At 40.5% G+C, this 27,232-nt stretch overlaps 1 protein-coding gene across 2 annotated transcripts in view; it reads right to left on the bottom strand.

The window, feature by feature from the left end:
* The window catches only part of PDZRN3 (PDZ domain containing ring finger 3), a 131,969-nt gene that overhangs the window by 21,592 nt on the left and 83,145 nt on the right, over positions 1–27,232 (bottom strand). The window contains exon 1 of one of the 2 annotated variants that reach the window (XM_050712780.1): positions 7,445–7,649. The exons of the other annotated variant lie outside the window; for it this stretch is intronic. Coding sequence (XP_050568737.1) covers positions 7,445–7,513 — 69 coding nt within the window. The 5' untranslated portion in view covers positions 7,514–7,649. Of the gene's footprint in view, positions 1–7,444; positions 7,650–27,232 lie in introns of those variants that run through there. 2 annotated transcript variants of the gene reach the window in all.

The following is a 27,232-nucleotide window of genomic DNA, read 5'->3' as shown; positions in this document are numbered from 1 at the left end:
ACAGGAGGCAAAACCTACATCTGTGTACTTGTCTAGTACAGCAAATTACACCTTTTTTGTGAATGAGAATTTCCTTCTAAAAAAACCCTGTGTGATTCCATATTTACCTTTAAAACACAGACTCCCGTAACAAGGGTCCCTATGCAGGTACAAGACCCAGAGGTGTCTGACTGATGTCCCGGGTTGTCTCCTGTCATTCCAGCACAACCTAATTGCAGTCAGCATGGGTGTATACCAAGTATATTGCACAATGATAGTAAATAGCATCAAAGCATTAATCTGATTACATTATAATGTTGCACAGATTTCAGCTCAGTCAGAGTAACGTAAGAAATCAGTTGCGTTACTGAATCAGGTCAAAAGTCCCCGTAGACCAGTAACTTTTCCCCAACAGTGGCATGTAGAGGGTGCTTTGAGAACCGTGTAAGGTATACGCGGAGGGACCTTTCCCCTGCTATGTCCTCCCAGAGTCTACAGCTATTAGTGTAGCAATTAAAAATACCTCAATTAAAATCAGAGTAGTGCAAGCTAGCATATAGCTTAGGCCTTAAAATAACACTAACGTTATTTTATTAGTGTATCAGAATATGCAAGCACAGAACAAAAAGCAGTGCCTCCTCTGGAGAGCCTGCTCTGAGCAACAAGTCACAAGGAGCACTGTACGGATGAGAAGATGAAACACAAAACAAGTCAGTGTTTTACCCAAAGTCACCAGAGTACACCAGAACCAAAACCTGCACACTGAAATTAAAGACACCCTGCTTGAGAACATTCAAATTGTCAGCGCTCCCATTTCTGCACTGCTGCTGACCATTTGTAGTTTCTGAGTCCATCCTCCCACTCCCCCCCCTTCTTCCACGAATGTCCCACTGATGTAAGATGGGGCAAAGAGCACTTGAGGATAGCTCTGAAGAGAGCTGTCTTGAGGTTGCTTATCTTGTTATGGAAGTTGCTGCCAGGTTGAGATGGAAAAAATGCCCAGTGCCGCTATCTGGGAACCCAGCAGGAGTGACAGATCCATCTGGGGGCAGCTGAGGGCCTGCTCTTTCAGGCTACCTGGTGTCTGCAGGGCAGGCTTTGTAATCTTGTGCCATCTGCCTACAGAGGCAGAGCCGTGCGTTCAGCTGAGGAACACAAACCTCCGAAGCTGCAGTGTAGGTTTAAGTCCCACCACCACCAACTCATCTGCGCTTTCAGTCCATGCTGCTTGACCATGACCTAGAACTTCTGTAGTGTGCTACTAGTGTACGGAAGAAAAACATCTCAAATTTCCTTTATTTGGCTAAAATTGACAGCAGTTATACAGCTACAGTGAGGTCAAGTACAAGGGCTTCTGTTGCACCCTGCAAGCAAGTCTGCTAAATTCAACAAGGCTTTCTTATCAGCTGTGATCTTTTAATGTCTGGATGCTAAATTTCTCAGAAATGGTGCTGTTAGGTCTAATTCAGTCAGTGTAAATGAACGTGATCCATGAAAATGCATAAGCCAAGTGTTGGTTTAGTCTGACCGTGCAGTTCGCCTTTCTGTGAAGCATTTCATTTCTCAAGTGTTCCCAAGGAGTCTGATGGTGCTGTTTGGAAAATGCTACTGAGCACAGCTAAGGTGGTGTCTTGGGGTAAAGCCAGGTGAAATTTCAGCAATTAGAAATGAAATCAGCAAGTGCCCAGGTCCTGTGCCAGTGGAGCATGTGTCCCATCACCTCCAACAAGGCAGTGTCCAGAGTTATCATCTTGCTTCAATAGTCACTGCTTAGAGACCATTGAAGGGCTGTATATGTACATATACAGGGAAGTATAAGCACATTTTACAGTATTTATTCTGCCACCTTCCCGTCGAATGCCTACGTGGCTACCTGCTTCGGGAGGACTAGCTGGCTCTGCCTCCATGTACCCGTCCAGTCTCTGAGAGGAACAGTCCCATTTCTGTAAAAATGTAGAGTTGTAGTGTCCTAGTGAAAATGAAGCATGACCTTTCATTTCATTATTAATGAACACAACAAAACACATTTATTGAATCTGCACTTTTTCATTACTCCATATGTTTCCTCTTTCCCAGCCCATGCCTGACATGTGACAGTAAGGCACAGAACGATTGTCCCTGGTGCCTTCTCCCTTGTGGTTTCTTGCCACCTGCTTCATAGCATTAAACAGATGTATAAGTGTAAAGCATTACAAAACCCATCTTTTCAATCATTTATCACTTAATAATAATAAAAAAAATCTAAATAGAGCTATGCTGTGGTTAAGCATTTTATCTGCTAAATGTAACGAAGAAAGGCACTGTAGATTTCAGGAAGATTATGTAGCAGTAAGATATTTCACGTGCACAGTAGGTCAAATTCACCATTTATATCACAGGCATTTTGTTTATTTCTTATCGCATCTTGTTTATGTTCCTTTAATGATCAAAATATTCCTCTAATATGCAATAAAGAGTATCTTCCAGAGAAATCCTAACAGAGGCATTGCATTATTCATCGTCAAGTGAAGAGGAAAATTTCAATTGCCAGTTTCTGGTAAATGTCTAATTAAGAAGGGGGACTTCTGAGCCACAGACAGGCGCCACAATCATTAAAGGGCAGTTTTCTGAAGATTATGAGTCTCCAGTCTGTCAAGCAGAGTTTTTCTACAGCTGAACTAATTCAGCAGTAGAAAACCCTGTCTAGAACAAAGCCCTTGGAATTAACATCTTGTTTAAGCAAACACATGCCTACTTTGAAGTAAGTGTGATAGGTTCACAACTGTTATTGAGGTCAAGTTTAATGGTAGCAAAGTGACAGAATATAACTTCAACACTATCCTTAATTTCAGCTGCAGTACAGAAAGTGTACATACAGAGTACTTGAAGCCATACTGTGTATTTCAAAGTAGACCAGTTTACTATAGTTGGCGCAACCAGTTCAGTTTTGACGTTGAAAACCACTGAAATGTAGCCTGGATAATTCTCTGGCTGTGCAATTAAATCTGAGGGTGTGAAAAGCATATGTACAGATGCAATTATTTTTGTTTCCTGAATCTTACAGTTGTTATTAGGATTTTCTTTGAGACGGGTAGTTGCTTTGGCAGGTTCCAGTTTGGCTCTGATTTGGGATATCATCATAGCTCAGTGAGGTTGAAGTCTAGTTAGACTGTGTCCTTGAATCAGTCTTTCTTAACAACTGATTGCTTTAGTTTAATTTTTGCAATTCCAAGTGTGTGAGTGGAATTGTAATGGCAAAGGGAGCTGCATCAGTGATAGCTCAGTGCAACTGCCTCGTGCCTTAGTGCTGCTGAAAGAAGTCTCCTTGCAAGTGCTGCTGCTGGATGCTGCTGATGAAATACAGTGTTGGTTATTTCTTCATCACTACCATCTTCTCATTAGCACAGCAATTTGACCTTGGTGTTTATATTACTTTGGCCACATAATATCTTAGTCATGTTTAAAGGACAAACCCAGTTTGCCCGCTATTGTTATTACCAATGCTGTCGTTTACTTGTCTCAGATTTGTGCCAGGCCAAGAGCATGTGAGCAGAGCTTTCAAGTTACTGAAACACTAAAAGGTCATTGCATCAACTGTTTATTTATATATGAACTTTAGTATTTGTGGAAGGTGCCAGCTCAACAATCACGGAGGCAGAAGTCTTCTGACCTCAGATCATTTGAAGCAAGGGCAGTGGCAATGTGAGCTTGTTTCCTGCCAGTGTTTCTATCCTTATTCTGGAGGGACAGCCTGGAGGAAGGATTTGGTCACCGTGCTCACTTAACCCATGATTTCTCAGCTGGAAGTGTCAGTTTTGATGGGCTGTTTTTATGACACCCTCCCACCATGAGAACTGGATGAACTCCATTATCTTGAATCCCAGGGAACACCTTTAAACACTGCCTGTCCAACTAGAGGCATGTGAGTTAAAATCCTAAGTCCTTCACCGTGGAAATGTTAAGTGTTTATTTAGGAAATGATTTCGCTGTGTGCTTACCTCCCAAACTGTGTGTAAATGCGTGCTTAGGGTGAAATAGGTACTCAGAAAACTGAGGTCCTAATCACTATTTTTTATTTTACAAACTCTAAAGCTCTGCCTCAGACAACTCACTCTTCTGTAAGTTTCCTTCAGTGGGATTACTTCCTGTTCCCCAAGGAATTTCCCTACAAAGGGAACAGCCCTTATTTCTGCTACTGTTTGTATCTGAGCTAAAGACGTTGACAAAAGCCAACTGGAAAACTGGTCTCAAACACCTTCCCAATTCTATGGTTTCACTCTTAAGAAAATTCTTCCCCCTTCCTACTTTCACAAACTTAAAAATGTTCTGAAGAAAATTCCCGTTTAACTAGAAAACCAAACTCTAATGGCAGATAATCACTTCACATGCTGCATGCAACTGGGAAGTGAACCTCAGGATACGTCGCTGATACACGCGCTTAGAGCAGTGACGCTGTTCGGCCCCAGGAATCCAAGCTGCCCCAGTCCCCTTTGTGTTCGCAATACAAAGCATTGATATGCACGGCTACAATAGCCTTTAATGACTAGGTGTCTTAATTTGCTTTTTATTATGTGATTAAAGGTCCAATAAGGTATGTGTTCAACAAGAGGGAAGACCATTGTTCTGCATCGTTAAGCTCACAGCAGCCCAAAAAGAAATTGTAGGCAATGTGCCAAAGCCCTTAATGAAGAGGATCTCTTTGAATTATCTATGGATGAGGAAGGGATAAAGCCTGAGCCCTGGTATATTTGATCCTCTTTGTACTCTCTGTTATGAGGACTTACGGAGCCAGACGTACCAGACCTTCTGGAATTGTAATTTATTGAAGCATTATTTTCCCAGCCACACTAAAGCTCTTGGCCTAATAGAGAAAGTGCAGTTATGTACTATTATTAATTCTTGCAAGTGTTTTCTGAATTCCTACACCTTGCAGTCATTAACCTTTTAAAAATAAGGCTAAGAGGATTTATCTGTAACAATGCTCAGTATTTCCTAAAACCAAATTATGTAGATTTTGTCTACATCAGACTTGGAAAAAAGCTTCTTTTAGTTTTCTCTGGTACGGCAATGTCAGCTTATCCCATGATGTTACGGTTACATGGATGATATGGAATAAAACCTACTGTAAGAGGTATTTATCACTGCTAACATGTTTTAAAACTTTCATCTCTTATATCCTGTTATTTTAAATGAAGATGATGCTTCATCTCCTTTACCATTAAATTTTTACTGATTGTTCTTAAATTGTATGAGGATGCTTTCTGTAGTTACAGTGACATTTAATTATCTGGACATAGTCCCTAAGCTATAGCATTCCCTCCCACCTATCTTGTGAGACAGAGAAATCAAAGTAGTACTCTGTTAAAGTAATTTTGCACAATAATTTATATTTTGGAATAATCAGGGATTATAGTCTTAAATAATTCAGAATTTCCTACGTTAGAAATCCTGGTTTTATAGGATTACATGCACCTTTCACTTCTGTGTGAGCTGAGGGTACTCCCACCATGTTTCCCCAAGGGCTCTCTCTCTCTCTCTCTCTCTCTCTCTCATGCTTAACGTTAATCGCTGCTGCTGTGCACTGAGCCACCTCCGCTGCAGAAACGAGGCTGCAAGACTTTGCAGGTCAGTTTCTAAATCCAAACTCCTGCCAGGGAGCTGCACCTGCAGTCAGCACCAGATAGTTTAGTCATCTCAGATATCACTAGGACTGTTCCTGCGATGGATTTTAAGGGCATGTATTTAAAGAATGGTGCCCTGCATCTGTTAGGAGATGTTAGTAACTTCCAAAGGTTCCCTGCTTCCTTCATTTCGCAACAGGACTTGTGCAAGCTTCCTAAACAATTAAAATATTCATAATTTGTTACTGTCTCTGTCTGCTCTGGTTGTTGCACTTCTGAATGTGATTCACTGATAGTCATCAAACCCAGACTGCATGAAAACTTGGTGACCTTGGGGGATAAGTGACTATTCCAACAGCCCCAGCAGGATCCGAACGGAGGGCTCACACAAACGCTAACTGGCACCAAGTCTGCTATTGTGGGCAGCATCTGAAGCCCGTTCCCAGTACGGAGCCATGTCCGAGAAATCTGATTATCTCTCTCTAAAATTCTTGCCATCATCGCATGCATAGCAGCTTAGCAAGTGGAAGTGAGTCAGTATAAATAGAAATGACAGTAAGCGTGTCTTCCGATTTGTTCTCACAAGTTTTTTTTTCCCTTCCACAAAGCAACAGTGTCCTTCGGGTGAGTGAGTGAGAATTAGATCAAAACTGCGTGTTTAAAATTTAATCACTTCCCTACTAGCATTACACACAAAACACATATATTATTCACTGTGTTGTCAGTGACATCAGGATCTGTGATCAAACGCAGGTAGCACAGCGAAGAGCCCCAGGTTTCGCCGCGCTGCGATGCTGAGCAATACCCTCTGCCGGCAAGCAGAAAACATGACAGCGCTGGGACGTGTCACCCGCCTCAGTCCTCGTGTCACTTGGTAATTGTCACACGCTCTAACCCACATTAGGAATGGCACAGTAGTAAAGTGCACTTTGAGAGAGCTGGGTGTTTTCTGCTTGTCTGGAGCGTTCAACTTGCTTCAATTTTCAGAGGTTTACTACCTGCCTATGTTTATTTCAGGAGATCAGTAAGTATATGTCCCTTAAATACCTGGCCATCACTTTACTTGGTTCCGTCACGCTTTTTGGGTCCAAATTATATTGAGATGTGACAGAAATTACAGAGACAGAAAGAAACTCGGAAACATAGGAAATGGGGTTTTTGTAACAGAAGTTGGTGTGTTACCACATTTTTTGAAAACTTATCAGACGCTTAATCACAGAATCACAGATCATCCCGAGTTGGAAGGGACCCACAAGGATCATCAAGTCCAACTCCTGGGTCCCCAGAGGACCACCCAGATCAGATCTGCAGGGTATTAGTTTTAATCTGCTGTCAATTCTAGCTGTTTGTTAGCTGATATTTCTACACACAGAGGTGCAAGAACTGGGCATTAAAACTTACCCTGACAGGAGCAGTCCCTTAAAGACTGGATTCAGCACTGAATGAAGGCATCGCACAGAAAGAAGTGTCTATGTGGACTTGTAAACAGAGACAAAACCTTTTGAGCATTAATCATTGCCCATGTCTTTCCTAACTTGTTCAAAGAGTGTGTGACCAAGCCATGACCCTTGTCAAGAAATTTTACTAATGCATGCTAGAGAAATAAAGCACAGTGTCCTATTTCATGCCACAAAGTTTTGTGAAGTTTGACATATAATAGCATGCATTTACATATTTGATGTTCTGCAAGTGTAAATGGGAAGGTAAAAACATAACAATTATCTCACACATATCAAATAAGGCAACAGACACTTTCATTTCCATTTGTATAAGCAATTTTTGCTATTCCATTTTCCCTGTCATCAACAGTGGTCACAAGCCTAAAAGACAACATTTGCTTTTAGAAATGAAATCTAATGCTTTACCTGACAAACTTCATACAGTAATTTGTACTGTTCTTCTTGCTTCTGTAGAGTGCACAAACTGCATCCCATGTTTAAACAAGTGGCAGAAATAATCTTCCTTATTCAGCAGTGCAGCCACAGAAATCTGTTAACAAGCATGCATGCAGATATCCTTTGGAACACCCAGGTGAGTCGGCTGGCCTGGAACAGTTCACAGTGCTATCGCGCAGGGTGCTGCGCAGCAACTGTGCTCTTTTCTTTAGAGCTTTCCCTCTTCCCTGGCAGTACACAACACTCCCTCTGCTGCTCCACTCTGGCTGCCGTGCTGTGCTCCAATGCGCACGCTATATACTGCTCCTCATGCATATTAATCAGCTCTCATTGACTATTCATAACAGACAGTGATACAGAAGCTATAATTGCCAACTATGACAGCTGAAATTTCTCTAATTAACAGGCAAGTGCTTCAGTAGCAGGCATAATAAAAGACACTAACAATTTTGTAAACCATTTTGTAGCAATTACAAATAAACATGACTACATTTTACCATGGTCCCTCAGGATAATTCTTAACATATTTAAGCAGACTAGAAGTACGTTTTAAATGTAAGTCACAATGCAATGAATCTAATAGCACAGAACTCGGCAGTGGCTGTGGCAGAGTCGAATATGCCCAGTAGCATTTATTTTTCTCTCATACTGTGGTAGCATCTGAGTGGCTCAGTTTTATAGCAGGAGATGACTGAACTAGGAATTTACCAAACAACACAGAAAGGCCATCTCTATCCCTAAAGCCTATGCACAGCCTGAGGACTTTGCTACAAAGCAATAGAGATGTTACTGGTGGATGTATGTGGATTTAGAAGAAAAAAAGAGAGCCTTAGATTAATAGTTACAGGTTAGCTTTAGAGTAAATTTATACCAACTGAAAAATGGCCATTCATGCTGCTGACTTTCTCTATTTGAAGAGTGTAAATAACAGGTCTGCATATTATTTGTTTTATTAAATATCTAAATGTTACCAGATTATAAAAAAGATAGACAATAAGTGTGGTATGTGTGACTGTTCAGTATTTGAGTGCCTCGATCCTCATTAAAACGGCGCTATAGATGTAAAAGGATAAAAGAGCAGTGAACTGCCTAACGAACTAGAAAAGTACTCACAAGTGTAAGCTTTATGGATATTTCCCAGTCTGTACAAAACACTACATTGTGTTACGAGTCGGATGGACCATACTCTTTCATTTTTTTTTAAACATTCAGAAAACATGCATTTTTATAATCCTTATTTCAATCTATTCTGCTATGAAGAAATGATGAAGCCACAATAGCACAAGAATTAGACAAAGAGTATAAATTCAGACATGGGTGTTTATGGCAGAGGGTCTGGATCTCAGACTGTGGTTGTCTACCTGATTTCTAACTGTTGGCTTAGCACATTTCTGTAAATGACAACGGAGATTTTGTGTGAGGACACGTGCAGCTTTATGTCCCAACGATCCATAGGTATCTTGCTATTGCTATAATTGCACTCACTCTCAATTTGCATTGAAATGATCAGCTACTGAAATGCAGTTTAGGCTGTGCTAGACTTCACTAACTAGAGACTGTGCCAGGAACGATCCTAGACATCCTTCCACTCTAGAACGTGTTTTGGTAGCAGCCTTCCCACCTCAGGGAAACAAAGAAGGGAAACATCGGAAAGCAGCTAAGGACTCCAGCCCTGTGCTATGACTGGGATGTTTCTCACACGAGGTTCCTGATGCAATAACTTCCAAGGTTAGAGCAAGACAGAGGTTGCCCAGATCCTGCTGCTGGCCCTCTGTGCTGGAGAAGGATTCAGGCTCCTGCTGTTAGATATACTTCTATTCAACTACATACTAAGGGCTTTCTCAAAGTTGGTTGACAGCCAGCAGCTGTGGATTTCAAACAACTGCAAGGCTCCTGCATAAGGGAATTAGTGCTCCCTAAAAGCAGAAAAAATAACAATAATTGAATAAAGAAAATAAGGACCCTAGCATAATTGCAAAGAAGTTTATGGCTTTGATTAGATAACTTTTGGTTATGCAATTTGACAAAGTAACTTAAGGTCAAATTTTCAAAGATGTTGCCTATGTTTTTTTTTTTTTTTCCCATGCAATTTTATTTCTTCTTAAACACTAGTTGTTATTTAAATGTTAAACTGTAGTTCAGGTGGCTGCGTTCAGTCAGGAGTTTTTCTCAGGAACAGCATGCAGCTGGTATGTTAAGAAATAAAACAAACACGCATGATATCTCAATTGCAATTTCAAATGAAATGCACTCTTTTATTATTTTTCTGTGGTGATGTAATGGGCTATAAGAGATAATGTTCCATTGTATCTAGTAAATGCCACTGAGACCAGTAATAATCTGTTTGCAGAAAGATTCATCTGATTCAGAAAGATAATCTGTACATCAGGCCAAGAGAGCAAGTCCAGCAGAAGACTGTTTTGATGACCGTGTGGAGCTCTCCCCTGTAAGTGATGCTTCGGGTCCTTCAGCTAACAGAGCAAGCAGGTTGCTGAGCAGCAAGCAGGGTGGCTCAGTGGTGTGGCTGGCTTTGTTGCACTGTTGCTCTGGTAAATAAGCCAGCCTGACAGTCAGGCCAGCATTTAAATCAACAAAGATGTTTTTCATTATCAAAGTCTAATTCATGTTTCTCTGTTCATCTCATAGACAGAAATTGTGGCACTGCCTCATGTTAGTATAGCCTAGTTTTTTATGGTACTTTGCCAAACTTCTAACATTTGGGCTGAAAACTTCTATTCTGGGCATTGGCCAAGGCAGATTTTTGCTTCAGCCGTAGTGCTTTAGTCATTTCCAAGAGTAAGAGTACAGAAAGAAATACATTGCCTGCCCATGTTAAGAAATTCTGGATACGTTTCCTTTGAGAAGGTTTTAGTATCGATGTAATTTGAAACAAGAACTTGAAGTCTGGCACAGGGATGGTTTGTGTTGTCCTTGTTGAAAGCTGCTAAATTTGGTCAGCTTTTCTGCTGCCGCACCATGCATGTTCTCGGTAAAAAAGTTGCTACAACTTTTCAGTTTAACTTTTATGAGACTTCTTCGATGATGAACCAACTCTACAGGAAACGCCAGGAGGTACGAAGAGGCCCTGGCACTGCAGTTCCCTTTCCTAATTGCTCTTTGTGACGTTCAGGAGCTGACACCAAAACCAAAAAAGGTCTTTTCGGTGTCCCTCACGGCTGGACCCAGGCAGCCTGACAGAGCCACATGAACTGCACAAGGTGGGTGCAGGTGCTTTATAACATACATAACTGGGCACGTCTGGGGGTTACAGAAAACCAGTAAACACGTGCTGTATGCAGTGGAGGTAAACTGGCCTCCTTCGGTTTGTCCGGATGAGGCAGCCTGTCACTGGATCTGTCATCTGCGTTAACGATGTGTCATGTGTGGTCTCGCCAGTGTGCCACAGATAATGAGCTTAACAAAATGGGGATGCAGAGGGGATGTCTTATATCACATACAATATAAATATTACAGTGGTCCCAGCTGAACCCAAGCAATCCAGACTGAATGGGAAGTTAGCAAGCCAGCTGACTAGGAACAATAGTAAATAGCCTCTGAACGCGCAGGGTGCCAGGAAGAGCTTTCATTAGCATTTATCTAGATTACTTGCTCCCTGACTGATTACATGTGCCCAGCGCTGCAAAATCCTTTTTACCACGATACCTGGCTCCAACTATCAGGCATTTGCCTTGGTGTCCAAGAGCCAGTTTCCAAGGAACTGGGGACAACAAGCATCCCGAGCGCCTGGCCCAGCAGGAGCGGCGGGGTGTCCTCAACGGGGTGCGGGTGGCGGCTGGGAGGGAATCCTGTCCCAGCATACAGACCCATTTTGCTTTTTGTGTTTGTCTTAGCTGCAACCTTCAATCCCTCAGCTCATAATGACAAACCTAGTTTAAATTTTGCTACTTAAATGTTTGATTTATTTTTTAATTAAGCCTGTCAGGTGTTGGCAGGTAAAGGGAACGCACAAAGCCTGTGCACTTGAGGTGCTCTGTCTGCACGGGTTGGTGAATCAGAATAAAGAGGGAAATAAAGCGCTCACGGGGGACTGGCACCCTGGAGGGGAACATTATGAGGGAACTCAAAGGCTAAAAAGCACTCTCTGCCAGCTTTTCAAGGGTAAGGACTTACGCTGCCAAGTGCTGGCTCCTAGACAGCAGTTCCCACCAGCAAGAATAAACTCACGTCCTTTGTGCGCGGAGCAGATGGCACATAGCTACTCCCCAGATCTGGGCAAACACCAAACCGTTGCACTCAGTTCTGGGAGTTCCTAATGTTTGAGCGGTTGACTGCAGTATTAGTAATGGTTTGGCATTGTTTATTTTGTTTCTTTAAATGCAAGTTGGCTTTGTTAGCATGTAGTAACTATTTAACATCGTGTTTTTGTACATATACTTAGCAAATTCTGTTTCAACAAATGATTCCTATTTAAGCAGCGTGATTGTGGAAATGTTTGCTAAATGTATCAATACTTTAATTACTTTTCTTATTTTTACAAATATTTAAGACTTGAGAGAAGCAAAGGCTAGGAAAGAGAACAGCTGTGACTTTATAAATAATTCTCGCATTCGCGTGTTATATAAACAGAAGTCAGGAAACTGTACAGATTCTGATTACATAGGGTGGTGTGAAAGAAAACTGTTTGTGCTACACAACTGGACTTTAAAGCAAATATCTGGAATTTTTCAAAGTATTTTAGGGTGCTTTTTAATTATAGCCACAGGGTTACCTCTATTAAAGCTTGAGTGCCTTTTTGTTGAGAATGTGTTGAAGTTCTGTTTCCCCGTGTTTATTTGCAAATTTTAAATACCACAATCCACTGATAGCTGTGAAGTGTCTGATTCTTAATACTACATTTAATTAATGTGGATCTACTTTAAAAACACCTTTCTAAGAAGTCCTTTGTTGAATACTTGAAAGCAGACTAGGATTTTCTATGGCATTGTGTAGGCACAAAAATTGAATACATACTCAAAATGTAATAGCAAAAAGATCTCAATTCTGCAACGTTTTTCATATGGGCATAGCAATCTGCCCATGCACTGGAATCTTCAAGACTGGAGCCAAAATATTTAAACTAAAACATACCACAAGAGAGGATGTGAAAGCAAATGTAAAACGTTGGCTTTACTCCCATCAGTTAATGTTGATGTCTTGAGATCCTTATTTGCTCCACTTAGCTTCTCTGAAAGAGTTCCAATTCTCAGAAGTAACTTAAATGAAATGATATTTATAGTTAAACCATTGAAAGAACTGTTCTGTCCTCTAAGCTCTTTAAAGAGTCTGATATCTTCTTAATTCATGCCACTTGAGAAAAACAGTAACGTTACAGAAAAATTAGAGCAACATCGCTGTAGGCACTGCAAGGCCAGCACATACGAGAACGCTACCGTGTTAATTCAGTCTTTCATGAAGCAGAAATGATGAGGTCAGAACAGGGTAAATAACTGTTTAATATGCCACTGAGACCTCGTGATGGAGAGAATGAGGATGCTAAGAGCTGACCTATGGACTACAAAACTCCTCCTCCTGGGGGCTGCCTGTCTGGGTGTCTGTTACTGCAGTGCCAAGAGGTCTTGGTCAACGATTAAGATAAAAGGTGCTCCCTAAACCAGAGATGTACATGCTGGATTTACAGTCACACAGCGTTGGGAGTGGGAGAAACAGGGTTTTAACTACTGAGGACAGAGACTGACCAAATTAAAAAAGAAGCGCTCTTTCACCTTTTAATAAACCAGTTCCAAAATCATCATCTGCAATACTCAGAGCTAGCAATGCCTGAGTGAGGGACCTGGAGGCAGATAACACTCTAAGTAGTTGTTCTTTAGCTCCAATCCTTGACACGCTTATCCTCGTCCATTTTTGAAAATGTGACAAAATGTATTCAGCCACTAAGAACCAGAAACCCCAAAGTATAGAAGATCGGCAAGGAAATGAGAAAATCTGATTATAGGCTGGATTTGTGCTCTAAAAGCTTCTTCCATCTTAGAAGAAACCTCAGCTTCCTCTCAAAAAGCATCTTTGATTTCCTGGGTTTGATACTGGAACAGCCAAGTTTGTCCCTCTGATTTTTTACAGATGATTTAACTAAGTACTTTCTACTTCAGAAGAATGACATATAAGGATGCACAAATTGTCAGTTTTTACATGGTAAAAGCACCATGCTCATTGCTAGCAGTTAGAAAAACGTTAAATAGAAAAGTAAGAATATTTAAAGGAAGAAAGCAGATCATGAAAGAATATGAGTGTAGAGTCAAATGTTATACACTTGTGTTTATAAGGTTCATGTGCTGTCCAATGTAAAATTACTTACAGAGCTCCCATCCCCATTTTGCTTTTGCAGTGAAGTATCACTTTAGAGGGATAGTGCTGGTAAGCACAGACTGTGGTGAGTGATGGTTCATTTAAAAATAAAAATATTTTCTGTAAAAGCGATAATACTCTTTTAATAATCTCAGAGCAAGCAAAATGACTCTGTACGCGAATGCAGCATAAAAACTATTGACATAATACTTAATCTTTGAAACTGATAGACACGTGCCCAAAAGCTAATAAAGTTCATTCTAATACAAATGAGCAAGGAAAATAGTATATCACAGCCTGTGAGAGCTTTGGATCCCGATCATATAACTGTAGCCCAGGGACAAAGAAAATTGAAGTGATTTAGAAAGGCAGCAAATAGGATATATCTGATATTAGGCAGTTTGCTGAAGCAAAACAGTAATGTCAGAAAGATACAAAGGTGTAAAATCCATTTGGCTGTGTCCAAATGCTTCTACTCTTTGACCTTAACGTCTCCAGATGAACTCCCCTTAGGGTCAGCAGAATAATACTTAATAATATATGGTCTGAAACTGCCAAGACCTGCTAAGTATTACAGTCTTCACCTAGTTTTGTATTTTAGCTACTTCATTCATATTATGAATTTTAAGCCATTTCTTTTTGAAAATATTTTAATCTTAATTTCTCAGTTTTTACTGCTCCACACTTAATTTGAAACAGAGCAAAACAGGAATGCCATCTATGGTTCATTAGGTTTTATATTAACCATCTGATGAAAAGGATATGTGGGAATATTAACAGTAAATGGCAGTCAATATGAAAAAAGTTGCTGATATGTTTGCCTTTGTAATCATTTCTAGGTTCAGGTGCACACTAAGAATCTGATTTCTAATTCTCAGAGAGAACTCCTGAGCAAAAAAGACCCAGAAGATGAGCAGACCTTGAATGAAATGGGATTTAAGACTTTTAGGAACAAGGGAAATGTAAGTGTTCATTTCTGTCTTTGAAGCTGGGAAAGCTGCACTTCTACTGAAGGTGATAGGCGTTATTTCCAGAGCTGCTCTGTGTAATTAATTCCACTGTGGGCACACAGAGAGCCCAGCAGTGACTGAGGGTCGGGCACACGTGAAGCAACAGTCGTCTCTGCTTCAGCAAAGTACAGTCCAAACAGACCAAACGTACGGGGTAGAAGAGGAGTAACAGAGGCACACGGTGACTCCCACTGGTTTACAGGCACAGAGACAGGCTGTGCCAGTGCTGGGAACTTCACCTGTGTTTTTCCACTGCCAACCAAGACATAATCACGGAATTACCTTCTGAATATGGCAGAACACCGAAGATGTTAAGTCCTACAGAGTGCTCTGGTGCGCTCGGTTATCTATTGTCCAGTGTATAAAACACACCAACGGCGTAGCCTGGTGTCTGGTTTCCATTTACCCTGGTCCCCATATCTTACAGCCTTACCAGCTTATGAAATTGCGGCTACACCGGTTCATTTCTTGTTTCATTATGAAATCAACACTATTGTGATGACACTGATTTGATAAAAGACAGTCTAAGGCCACAGTCCCTTCTCTGCCACAGGAAGGGCACTTCTCACATATAACGCGGTTCACTTTGAACAAGGAATTCTAGTCCAGGGGGTAAAGCCCGTTGCTGGAAACCACAGAGCTCACCGCTTTGGTCCTTCCACAGTTAATTAACTTGATCTTGCTCTACCTTAACTGGTGATGGAAGCTATTTCTACTTGTTATTAGCGCTGTATTTTTGTGCAGCACTGTGAATCAATGGTACGTTACATGTTTACCTTAATGAAAAAAATAAATTACCTACACAGGTTATTGTATTGGCTAACTACGTAGAATTATTATGTAGATATACCTCCTCTGCAATTTCTTCCCTCAAATAACATATTCTGAGAACCGCTATTGATTAAGCAGTATTGAAATGAATACAAAAATATAAACATTTGATAAAAGAAATGTGAAAGTACACAGGCAGACACAATGATGAATACCAATAATAACCCAGAAATGCTCATTCCTATCGGAACACACATTTACCCACTGATCTTGTAATTCACAATGAAGTCCCATAGCTGCAGGCTTTCGACAGCGCAGAAACTGAATTCAGATTTTCCTGCAGACTCTTCTTTAGACTGGCAAGTCTACCAAGGAAGTAAGATGCATGCGTGTTTGATTCACTTACACTGCAGAAACAAACCAACATCCTCGATAAGGATTTTACAGACAGAATGTAACTTAGAAGACAAGTATTAATTAATTAGATTGTCGAGTCATATGCACAATAAGTGGTTTTTGTTCGGCCAAAGTATTATTACACATCCAGAATTTTTGTCCCGATGGCTAACTGCAGTAGGACGCTGGGCTCTAAAATGCTGGTTTCTGTATCGTTTGCAGATTACTGTTTTTATGTTTTGGGTTGTGGTTTGTCTATTTTGGGGTATCAGGTATAGTCAAGAAATATGTGAAATTTTAGTGAAATTTATTATCCACTGTCCATCTTTGTTACCCTTTGCTGTTCCCCCAGAATGAGAGGGCTGATGCATAGTACCACGCTTTCTGTTCAAATTATTTTTGTCTGGCTATGATAATGATAGAAAACTCATATTTATTTTTTTTAAGGACAGTGCAGTGCAATGAATGTACTGGATTGCATGTACATGTCTACAGGCACAATCAATTCATGGCTGGGGGGAAGAGACTTTAGATTTCTGAGAAATGCACCTATGAGAGCATTAAATAACCCACAAATAAAGTACAGACAATGGGGGCACCTACTTAAAATAATAGCTTAGTTGCCAATATGATGATCAGCATGATTTTCTGTGCTACTTAAAATCCTGTTCTGTCTATTAGCTGTATTTAGCAGGTTATAAACTGCCAAACATGTATTCCTAAGTCTTTGAAATTCAAGTTCCTGTATGCTTTGAGTTTCATGTTCTTAGCAGAAGAGAAAAATCACAATAATTAAAGCTTAAAATATTCTCATTTCATGGTGTGGCTAACAAGTGAAACTACAAGTGATGATGTAATCTAACATGTCAAAAAAGAAAATGAAAAGAGGAGACAGAAGGCAGGATGGAGCCAAGGGATGCGATGTGCCATGTCATCTTCTAATTAACTAACTGATCCTTTAAACTGTCAAAATCAGCAAGGAACTCCATGGCCCAGTGTCTTATTAATATTCATACTAGGCCACTAGAAGCTATGATTCCAGTCCCAGTGGTTATAGTTAAACATTTAAAAAAAAAAAAGCCAGGCTAGCCAAGGCTTCAACAGCTCCACATTCATAAGGAAATGAAGGCAGGCCACCCTGCTTTCTACAAACCTCTGCTGGGGGAAATTCTCTGAGGATGCATATTGATTTCTGAATTATTATGGGGGTTGTATATTGAAAAAACAATTATTTTTTTCTTGCTACGAGCTGACACATTGTTCATCACATTGAGCTCCATGTTGTCAAATGAAAGAAAGATGCATGTAACGTTTTGTAATACGAGCCCATTTTTAATTTTGAGCATACCAAATGAATACGCAGTTAATAAAACCCTGCCACTTAGAGGAATGGCTGAATTCATTTTGCCTTGTAGGATGCACTTCAGGATTGTTTTTGCAGAAATCTGGGGCCCGCAAGAAAAATAATCTTCCGTAATCTTCTTATAATACAATTATTCTCTTACATTTCAGCTTGCCAGTCTTTTCCCACTCCCACTAAGTAGAGTTTCCTGAACCTTGAAGTCTAAGGGAGCAGCTGACATTTGGTTTCTCCATTCATTTTCTGTTTAATTCCTCATGGCAGGGCAATGTTTTTATTTTTTTCATAAAAAAATAAAAATCCTGTTTTCTCTGTACTATGTAGTATACTTCGGGGCCCAGTACAGGCTGGCCACTGACTGGGATGTTCCTGTCTGCAGCAGAAGATGGGGATGGGGACACCCATCAGCAGCACCCACTGAAGTCAGGGGGAGTTTCTGCACTGGCCTTGTGTAAGTAATTTCAAGACCAGACTATTTTGAGGATAGTTAATCCCATTTTACACTTGCCATTTCTATCTGTGCATGGCATAGTAGAAAGCAATATATTATGCAGCACTTTATAGCAGTATGATCAGTAAAGGAGTAGCAGGGCCATAAATCACATGCTATACCTCCCAATGAAAAAATAATTAAATACTGTGAATCTCATCAATGTATTTAATTGAGATACTAAAGAAAAATATCTTAGGTTACCACCCTACTCCTTCTGTCCCCGTTACCAGTTTCAGATAGAACTTTTTAACAAGTTCACACAGCTCCTAGAGGAAATAAGACTTTGTACCAGCCACTTTTGCAGCTCGCTGCATGCCCTCATCCCCCACAAACAAGCAGGGCCACAAGCGGTGCTCCCGGTGGAGCCCCAAAGGCAGGAGTCCTGCGCCTCCTGCATCCCACACCGTCCCAGAGGACTGATTTTGGGCTCTCACCACAAAGTCCTCTAAAGCCTGAGTCACAGCAGAGCAATTTTTAGTGAGTTAACTATCTGCCCCTGGGACCCACGGCTGCATCACCTGGCCAGGCTCCTGGCGCCACTGCTCAGCCCGATGCCGTGCCAGCGTAGCCATGCAAGGCCCTTGACAGGCTCTGAGGGCCTCCAAAGTCCTCTCCCATAAGGACCGACTTCCCAGACCAATGAACACAGAAACCCTGTGCCTAAAATGTACATAAAAACATCCATACTGTGCCTATGAAGGCCTGAGATTTCTCTGAGTGGCCTCTCAGTGCCAGAAAAAAGGAATCTCTGAGCAAAGATATTAACCCAAAGATATAACATCAGATATTTTATTGCCTTAAATTCTATTATGTATGAAAGGCTCAAAAAACAAAAACAAAAAAAAAGGAAAAAATTGAATACTTTAAACTGTCTGTCAGCTAGGTTAACATCAGGCACTGAACTGCCAGACCACAAATCTTGAATATGTTGACTCGAAATGTCTACCAGGAGCATATGTTATGGATCAAAGAACACACTGATTAATCCTGCAGAGACAAAAGTCTGTCACTTTGGTCATGGTGGCATGATGACACAGCAGACAGAGCTAAGGAAGCAAATAAACAGAAAACAAATGCCAATGAATAAAATAGCTCTAAAAGGTAACCTCCCAGAATACCTACCCATAATCTCCCAGTTCTACTAGCTCAAATATTTCCACTCATGGGTGCTCTTTTTTTAGTTCAACATGTCCTGCTTTTTAAAAATCATAAAATTCTTAAGAATTTTGTGTACATTAATGCATATGTTTCCGTGCTACGATTTATTTTAAATCTATTCAAGCAGTTTATAATTTTTATAGTGAAAGCTGACTACATGGAGCTATGTACATTGGTGTGGCGTTAGGAAACAAGAATTCAGAACCACAGCAATTCTGTATTCAGAGCTAGGTTGTTTCTCCTCAGTAGTTTTAATGGTTTATTTTGCATTACTGTCAAACCTTTAAGTAGGGTAGTGTCTTGTCCGTGTGCAGCTTTACAGGGTTTCCTCATCTGACCGAGTTAAGAAAACTTTAAAACTACTTTAAAGGAGAGGAAGATAATGGCACCTTTTCTTTCTAGGGAGCTGCCCAGGAACCTTTTTTCAGGAACCTGAAATTGCTGTGTTGTGAAATCCTGTCAGCAGGAAGAAGGGAAGGCCGACCGTGGCAGGGTGCCTGCGCTTGATACAAGCCTACAGCAAGGTAGGGTTGAAGACAGCCCTGTCTGCCTGTGCTTTATTTCCACATTTATCACTACTCTACAACACCTCTCTCTGAAGTAGTGCCTCACACGTCACTGCATAAAACAGCAGCCACTCAATATTTTTTTAGTAATTTCCAATATTTTTCCATACAGCATCACAAGTATAGTCATGAACATTTCCCTGTCTGGCGTGGCTTCCCCAACGTATGTTTCAGAAATCCTTTCCCATAACTTACATAGGAACATTTCAAATATTTTTCATTTAGTTTCAGTGTTTCCTTAAAAGTGTTTCAAACATTCTCCATCTCTGCACTTATTTCTTCCTTACTGTAAGTTTAATTTAAAAAAGCTTTGGATAAAAAGTCTTCCCTAAATTCAAGCTTTAATATTGAAAATATTTCTTGTGCATGAAGTACCAAGGCCAAGAGTCTGTGGGGATCCTCTGCTTGTAAACCAGGGGATTTGTACACAGATTATACTCAGAGGCATCTGATTCTTTGGAGAGAATGGGACTCCCAGCACTTGTCTTTTTGCTTCCAGAATAGTCTCTGATTAAGCTCTGTTGAAAGGCTCCCCATTCTGCTTGTCATTCAGTAGTGTTTTAATGTGTCCACGACTTTTTGAAAAGATAGCTGCCTTTGTCATAATAATATCCTGTCAATGCATGCATGTATAGTTGCTAACTTAATGCATAATTTATGAATTAGGTTTTTCAAAGGTATTCATTGAGCGGCTATATTAACTATACACGTTTTGTAAATTTTCTGTCTCATTTTGGCAAAGGATAAGTTATCAGTAATCTTAGAATAGAGAGTGTATGTGAATGTATGTGCATATTTTATGTTCGGTAATACATATTTATATCATGATATCTAGCAAGCATGTCAGAAAATACATGCACCTCCACTTTTACCTGATCTCATTGCAAAATGATACTATATTTGTGTTTTCTGGAGGAATAAACATTGCTGTATTAGGTAGATTCCTTTAACAAGCTACTGTTCACTTACATTTGTCCCAAGCTGCTGCTTCTGCATAATTTAAAAGACAGCTGTCACAGCTACATGCTATCTTGTCTAAAATCTGACATTTGTACAGTGTTAAAAAAGCCACCTACTGTGCTCAGTACTCTACACATGAGCGTGTCCATTCCCCTCAACATCAGCTGGAGCTGGGGACACCCCTGCATGGCAGTGGTGCTCAAAACCTTGCAGGTTTGGCTAAAACCAAATCCAGTCGTGCTTTGGGGAAGGTTTAGAAACGAAAGGTGAGAAACCATGAGTCTTTACAGCATTGCTTGCCGTGCCTGCTGCACTGCTGGTGAAGACGGCAGTCTGTCTGCCAGGCCACGGCACATGAGGCCTTGGGGCAAATCCCCATGTCAGTGCTGGGTCCTCCAGGTAGCACCCAGTGACTGAAGCTAACCCCTGGGAAGCAGTCTGGGACACTCCACAGTCTGAACATGGCTTGGAGAAACAGCATTAAGGGACCTTGAAAGGGACAAAATGCTGGAAAAGCAGCAGGAACTCATCAAACCCTGTTACACTACCAGAACGACTGGGACTTTCTTCAGAAAAAGAGTTCAAGTTAATTGCACGGTCAAGACTATGAGCTCAGGGTCCTTGTGACTCAGGAGCTGATTTATGGACTGCGAATATGTATATCCTTTTGAGAAAAGGCCATTTCCTGTTTAAAAATTTAAAAATACTTGATTAAACTCTGCGGTTACCAAACCAAACACATTACACTATTTAGTCCATTAAAACTCCGAAAGCCTGTTACTTATTGTATGGTGAAGCATTGATTGCATTTAATCTTTCCTCCTTCTGCTGTTATTTTCATTTCCTGTGAGCAGCGTGCGCTACTGGCAACAAAACACTGTGAGCATTCGCTGGCCACTGCTAGAGTTGATTAAAAAAACCTATTGTCACTGCGACGATATTTATAAGAAAATATCTGCATTTTATGAACGATTCTTACTATTACTATTGTAACAAACATGAAAGCTGGAGCCAGATGATAACAAGGATACTTGAGCAAGCTCCACTGGAGAACTCTTATCTTTTACAGTTAAATTAAGTTAGTGTCATAAGCTTTGATCCATTCAACTGTTTGATATATTACACGACTTTATGAAAAGCACTTTTTAACTGAAGCTAAAACCAGCGCGAGCGTGTTTCTTAAAGGGGAAAAAAAGAAAGCCGACTTTGACCTTTACTATAATTGTCCAATAATAGTTTGTTATTTACCAAGTAACAAAGGTAAATACTATTATTACTCTAACTTTCACTGCTGTGGTTATAAATACACAGGGGAAATGATGCAGTCAGACCCTTTTTTTTCACACACCTACTCATGGGCTCTTTATACAGCTGAGGCTGTCTCAGAAGCGGCAGTCGGAGCAGTCAGAGGCACTCATACAGAAAATCTCACTAAGTTGGAGCACAGCGCCAGGCCCTGGGATACAACATTAGTGCCATAGATAATGAAAATCCATAAAGATCAAGTTCAGAAATACTTTTCTATGGAGTTCATCAGCCAGTGCTAATTTCATATTCTAGGGCTCTGTTTCTCCATAGGTTGGTGAAAAATGCAAGCTTCTAAAGGCTGTGTTCCAGGTCTGTGGTTCCAATGGCTTTCCTTTCGCCCTGCCACTCACACCTTTCAAGACACAAAGCTGTAACAGCACAAAGATGCTAAACTGCAGTCTTTGTAAGTCTATCTCATTTCAAAATCATGGAATAATTTTTGAAAAACAATGTGTTCTCAAAAAGCTGTAATACATACAGTACAGATAACGTCTACTGAGTAAAAGGGTTTTATATTGAGAAGTGAAACTTTGCTCCTGGTTTTGGCTTTCATTTAAAATCAAAGAATTTATTTTCCTCTTATCTCCTTGTGTATAAACTCTGTTGTGAACTTTCTCTAGCAAATTTCGGAGAAATGGTGATGGAGAGTTACTGACTTTGCAATTCATGGAACAGTGAGTTTGATGTTTTTTCCTTTCTCTTACAATCACTTTATCTAAAACTCAGGATTTGCATTAGTGCTTTTTCAGCTTAGGGTGGTGATTCAGCTTAAAGATGATTTTTGCTGTCGGTGAGCAGAATTAGAGATGACTTCTCAGATCTTCTGCAGAGTCTGAATTTGTCCTTGTTTAGTTATCAGGAGGAGAAATAAAGAAGAAAGGGAAGACTTACTGTTCTTCCAAAAAATACATCATCTCTGAATGGTGGGGGGGCAGGAATTGCTATCATAAAATACAATATTGTCAGAAACTTCCAAAAGGTGTCGTGCTGGGATTTTTAAATGCCCAACATTAATTTAACTCAAAATGCTGCCCCAATGGAAATAAGATTATTATCTCTGTTAAAATACATCTTCGAGAACCTAAAAAAGCTTTGACTCATCACTCAGATATACTTAACGTTACATCTTTAAGTTGTTGAGCAAGTCATTTTTAAGATAAGTCTATTTGATTTTGTGGCTTTTAAAAGTGACCATTTGTTAGAGAAAGCGTATCAGCAGGAAGAAATTGTGTGATTTTTTTTTCCTGCTGCTGTGGATATAGCCTTTTGGTTGCTCTAGTAATTACTTGGATCAGACTACAGGACTTTTATGATTAGCCTGCAAACTTTCCTCCTACCTGGAAGATAAAGGATTAATCTTTTCAACTGTCACAGCACATAGCCAGCATTGTACTCTTGGTCATGATGGTAATTTCTTAAGTCACATGCTTAGGGTTAAAATCTTGCTCTTGAGTTGCAATATGTGACTAGGATTTAAGTATCTGTTTTGTGTGATTAAGAGTAATTCTGAGCAATTAAAGAAAACAGTTCACTTGTGGCAGGTGGCAGAAAGCTAAAGAAGATAATTACTCTTTTTAGCCATCTGTGTTAGCTGCCATTAGCAGAATTAAACTGAGATTCACCACTTTGAAATCCGAGGCAAAGTTCCTTTCCCTTAACCACATAATATAACATTGTCTGAAGTCTAATTAGGGGGAAAAAAGAGGTAATTTAATCCTGCTTGCCATGGGGTGCCTATTTATTAATTTTATTAAAAGCGTTGGTACTCCAAGTTACGATAAATTGAACAACTGCTTGTATTAAATGTCTTTGAGTTGTATGTTGGCTTTGAAAAACTGTTCAGCTTTGAGGAGCTTGTCGTGGAAAGTCCCAATCTATGCCATCAACAACTGCAGAAATGAACTTCTGTTGAAAAGAAGAAACATTTCTTATTAGGATTATTCATATTAGGATTTTGTTAAAATTAATGTTGTCTTGCACTATAACTGTAGAAAGATACAGATCCAGCCACTGTATTAGAGAGACAAAAGGTTACTCTGGAACAACTGCAAATAGCAGCGATACATTTGAGTACTGAAGTACCAGGGCTTGGGACTTTTTATGGTAAACATTATGCTTAATCAACAGTAGGAGTTTTCATGTCTGTAGAATGATCCCAGCTGATTATTGCACCTTCCTTGCTGATTAATACCAGCAACAGTTCACCTAAAAATAGATGGATTATCTTAAAGGAATTATGTTGGACTTTAATGGCTGTAATGACAAATTATAAATTTGAGAATATATTATGATTCCTCTCTTGTCTGAAATAGTTGACGATTGTATTTTTCAAAACCCGAATCTGCACTTACTGGCCTTTCTTGTGCTGCAAGCATCCTTTAGCAAGGAGAGACATAGGATGCCTGGAAAATGCTATCCAACTGACTCAGATCTGGTTTCAGAAAGTACCTTTCTGTAAAGGCAGAAAAAAAAGGGGGAGATTTAAAGATCTGAGATGATCTTTAAAGAAAGCAAATGCTTAAAATCTGATCTTCAGCTGATATAACAGCCATACTACAAACGAAGGACTGAGCTGACAGATAGGATGCAGGATGTAGGAGGATCCGCAGCCCTTTCAAGCAGTACCTGGAGACCAGGCCAGATACTCCACAGTGCCTAAATGCCACTAAACTTCCATGCTCAGGCCACCGAACCCCAGTTCAGGTGTGGTATAAATGCAAGCTGATGCCAAGCTGATCAGGCAGTTGGAACAAGCTAACCTGTAGCTACAGCTAGATAAATGAAATAGGCATTTCCATAGATTAGATGTGATTCTGTACAAAGCTTCTCACTGGCTTTATTGTGCTTTCATCCATAAATCATTGCGATGTTCCTTTAGCTAGTGAGTTGTCTTTATTTGAAATAAAGAAAATATTTGCTATGGAGGAAATATAAACAAGCTGAATTCAGATGAATAGCTGTATGTTACATAGACAAGACAGTTATTCAAACCTCCTCTAACGCACCAGCGTACTGGAAGTGGCGTGCTAAGTTTGTTTGGCTGTGCAGCCGCGTGGCCTTCCTCAGCAGAAGATGCTTCTTACGTCTTCTTCCCTTTCTGGACTGTGTTCTGGGGCTTCCGTACAAAAGAAAGAAGGGAGTGGGAGGCAGATATTGTGCAGGAGAACAAAAGCCCTTCAAATAACTCTTTTAGACACATTTCATGCTATAATTGAATGAATTGTACAGAAAATCCTATGTCTGTAGAATACAACTCCCCAGGTGCTCTCAGCTACTATATCCGCAGCTGTTTATATTCAAACTAGGTAATTTAATACACTTACATCTGTGTATATTGCACAGTGTATTTTAAAATCAAATGGCTATGAATTTTGATTTGGAACAAAGCAAATGCCTATGAAGAGACGCTGCCTTTCTCCTTGGACCTTGCTGTTCATCTCTAAACGTTTAAGCAATATTAAAAATAGAGCATTATGCTGAGACATAAGCTCTGTTTTCAGTGGCTGCGTAATGTCACTGACATGACATACATGCACAAAAAAATGTATGTGTCACGTCAGTTGGCAAATCAGCTACTGCCTGGTATTCCCCAAGGGGTGGATTCATGCACGAGGCTGCCAAAAGAAGGGTCATGATTCAGTTTGGCAGGGGCATAGCCTGGACACATTTTCATTTAATTGTTCCTTGTCATGTGAGATGCGGTCCTGGGTGACATTGTGGCTAGAGCAATACAGAAAATAAATACTCAGAATCTCTAAATGCTTTGTTTACTTTACCAGTGATCATTAGAGATAACAATAATTAGTGTTTCCTTTTCTCCCACTTTGTTTCCATCATTTCTGCCTGAGCGATGCAGAAGTCAGCACCCAAGACCTACGGTACATTAAAACGGGATATTCTCCCTGGCTGATTTCTAATGTTACAGTCAAACTGCTTGTGCCTCACTTTGTAACTTCATCAACACAGGGAAGAAAGGCTAAAGATACTTCTTAGGTCTCCCTGTAAAGCCTGATGGCTAGGGATGTCCTACAGTTTATTCACAGCAGGAAGCAGTGTAATTGTCAGCTCCATATTTCTCTCCTAAAGAGCTGTCTTTGGCTAAAGGGAGAAAAAAAAAGTGAACAAGATTTTACAAATTTGGCATATGGTAGAGTAAATGAGGAGGCTGAAAATGTCTCAGCTGCTACACAGCACTGGACAGAGAACACCCTTCTGGGGTGGGCAGCAGTAGGTGGCTGTCCCGTCCCGTCCCATCCCGTCCCTTCCCTTCCCTCCGTGGCCACCACGCTGGCTGGCTGCGGGGCAGCACCCTTGGCCAGGCAGCTGGGTGGACAATCAGAGGGGCACCTCACACCCAGCCTGGGGGGGGGACCCCAAAAGTCGCAGGGGACCTGGGCAGCGTGCCCTAACAGCCCTCTGCTCCTGGGACCCCTGGTGAACCAGAGCCCGATGACCCCGGCTCTAGCTGCTCATTTACTGGCACCAAGGAAAAGGTCTTTGTTTCATTTGCCCACAATAAGCTCTCCGACTCCTCGTGCAATTAGCATTTAAGAGTGTGTCCAGTGGTTGAAGGAGTCACCCATTTAATTGTATAAAAGCAAAGGTTTAACCACAAAAGCTGCCAGACACTCCCACAATGAGCATTTATCAGCCACGCAGAACGTCCTTGAGCTATATATTCATCAAATGTTTATTGATTTAAGCTTTGGGCATTTTACAGGATTAGAAATTATTACTTCTCATTTAAATAGTGTTTAGAGGACAGAAATAAAATACAAAACACTATTTATAAAACAATAGATTTTTTAAGGAATGCACACCAGAAAATTGGAGAGCAGGAGCCTCTCTCCAGTGTTTGGAGCTGAAGAAGGGTCTCTATACAGCCACTAGCTGAGTATTAGAAATAAAGTGGGCCCATTTTTCACCTTAAGTGAGACTTTGCTCTTCCCAGTGACTGCTCAGAGGAGAGGATATCAGGTCCCTGAAAATGTTTGCAATTACATGAGAAGCATGGAGGGCTGCTTCTCCTGCTCATTTGGTTCTGACAGTCTGATTGTTGATAAACATACGAAAAATGACAAAACTCCTTCCTTTTTAATCCTACACTATTTCCAAATGCAGGCAGCGATCACTGGATATTTGAACTCTGCTGAAAATGGTGTTTGGTCACTCAGAAAAAGGGTTATCTAATTCTGAGGGGAAACTTTCCACCTACTGCAGTCAAAGCTGATCAGCAGAGATGCGTTCATCAGCATGCAGTCTTTAATTGAAGTGACGCACTCTTTGGGGGGAACAAAGCACTCACACGCTCTATGTCCAAGGATGTAGATATAAATATATTAGCTGTTGAATTCTCTCTCTGAAACAGCTTTATCTTATCGAAGTAACAATCCCCTGAACATGGTGCCGATCTTCATGCAGGGCTCAGCCGTG

Source organism: Cygnus atratus, chromosome 10, assembly GCF_013377495.2.
Source record: "Cygnus atratus isolate AKBS03 ecotype Queensland, Australia chromosome 10, CAtr_DNAZoo_HiC_assembly, whole genome shotgun sequence".
Taxonomy (NCBI): domain Eukaryota; kingdom Metazoa; phylum Chordata; class Aves; order Anseriformes; family Anatidae; genus Cygnus; species Cygnus atratus.
Note: the sequence above shows the minus strand (reverse complement) of the source record. Positions and strands in the feature narration are given on the sequence as shown.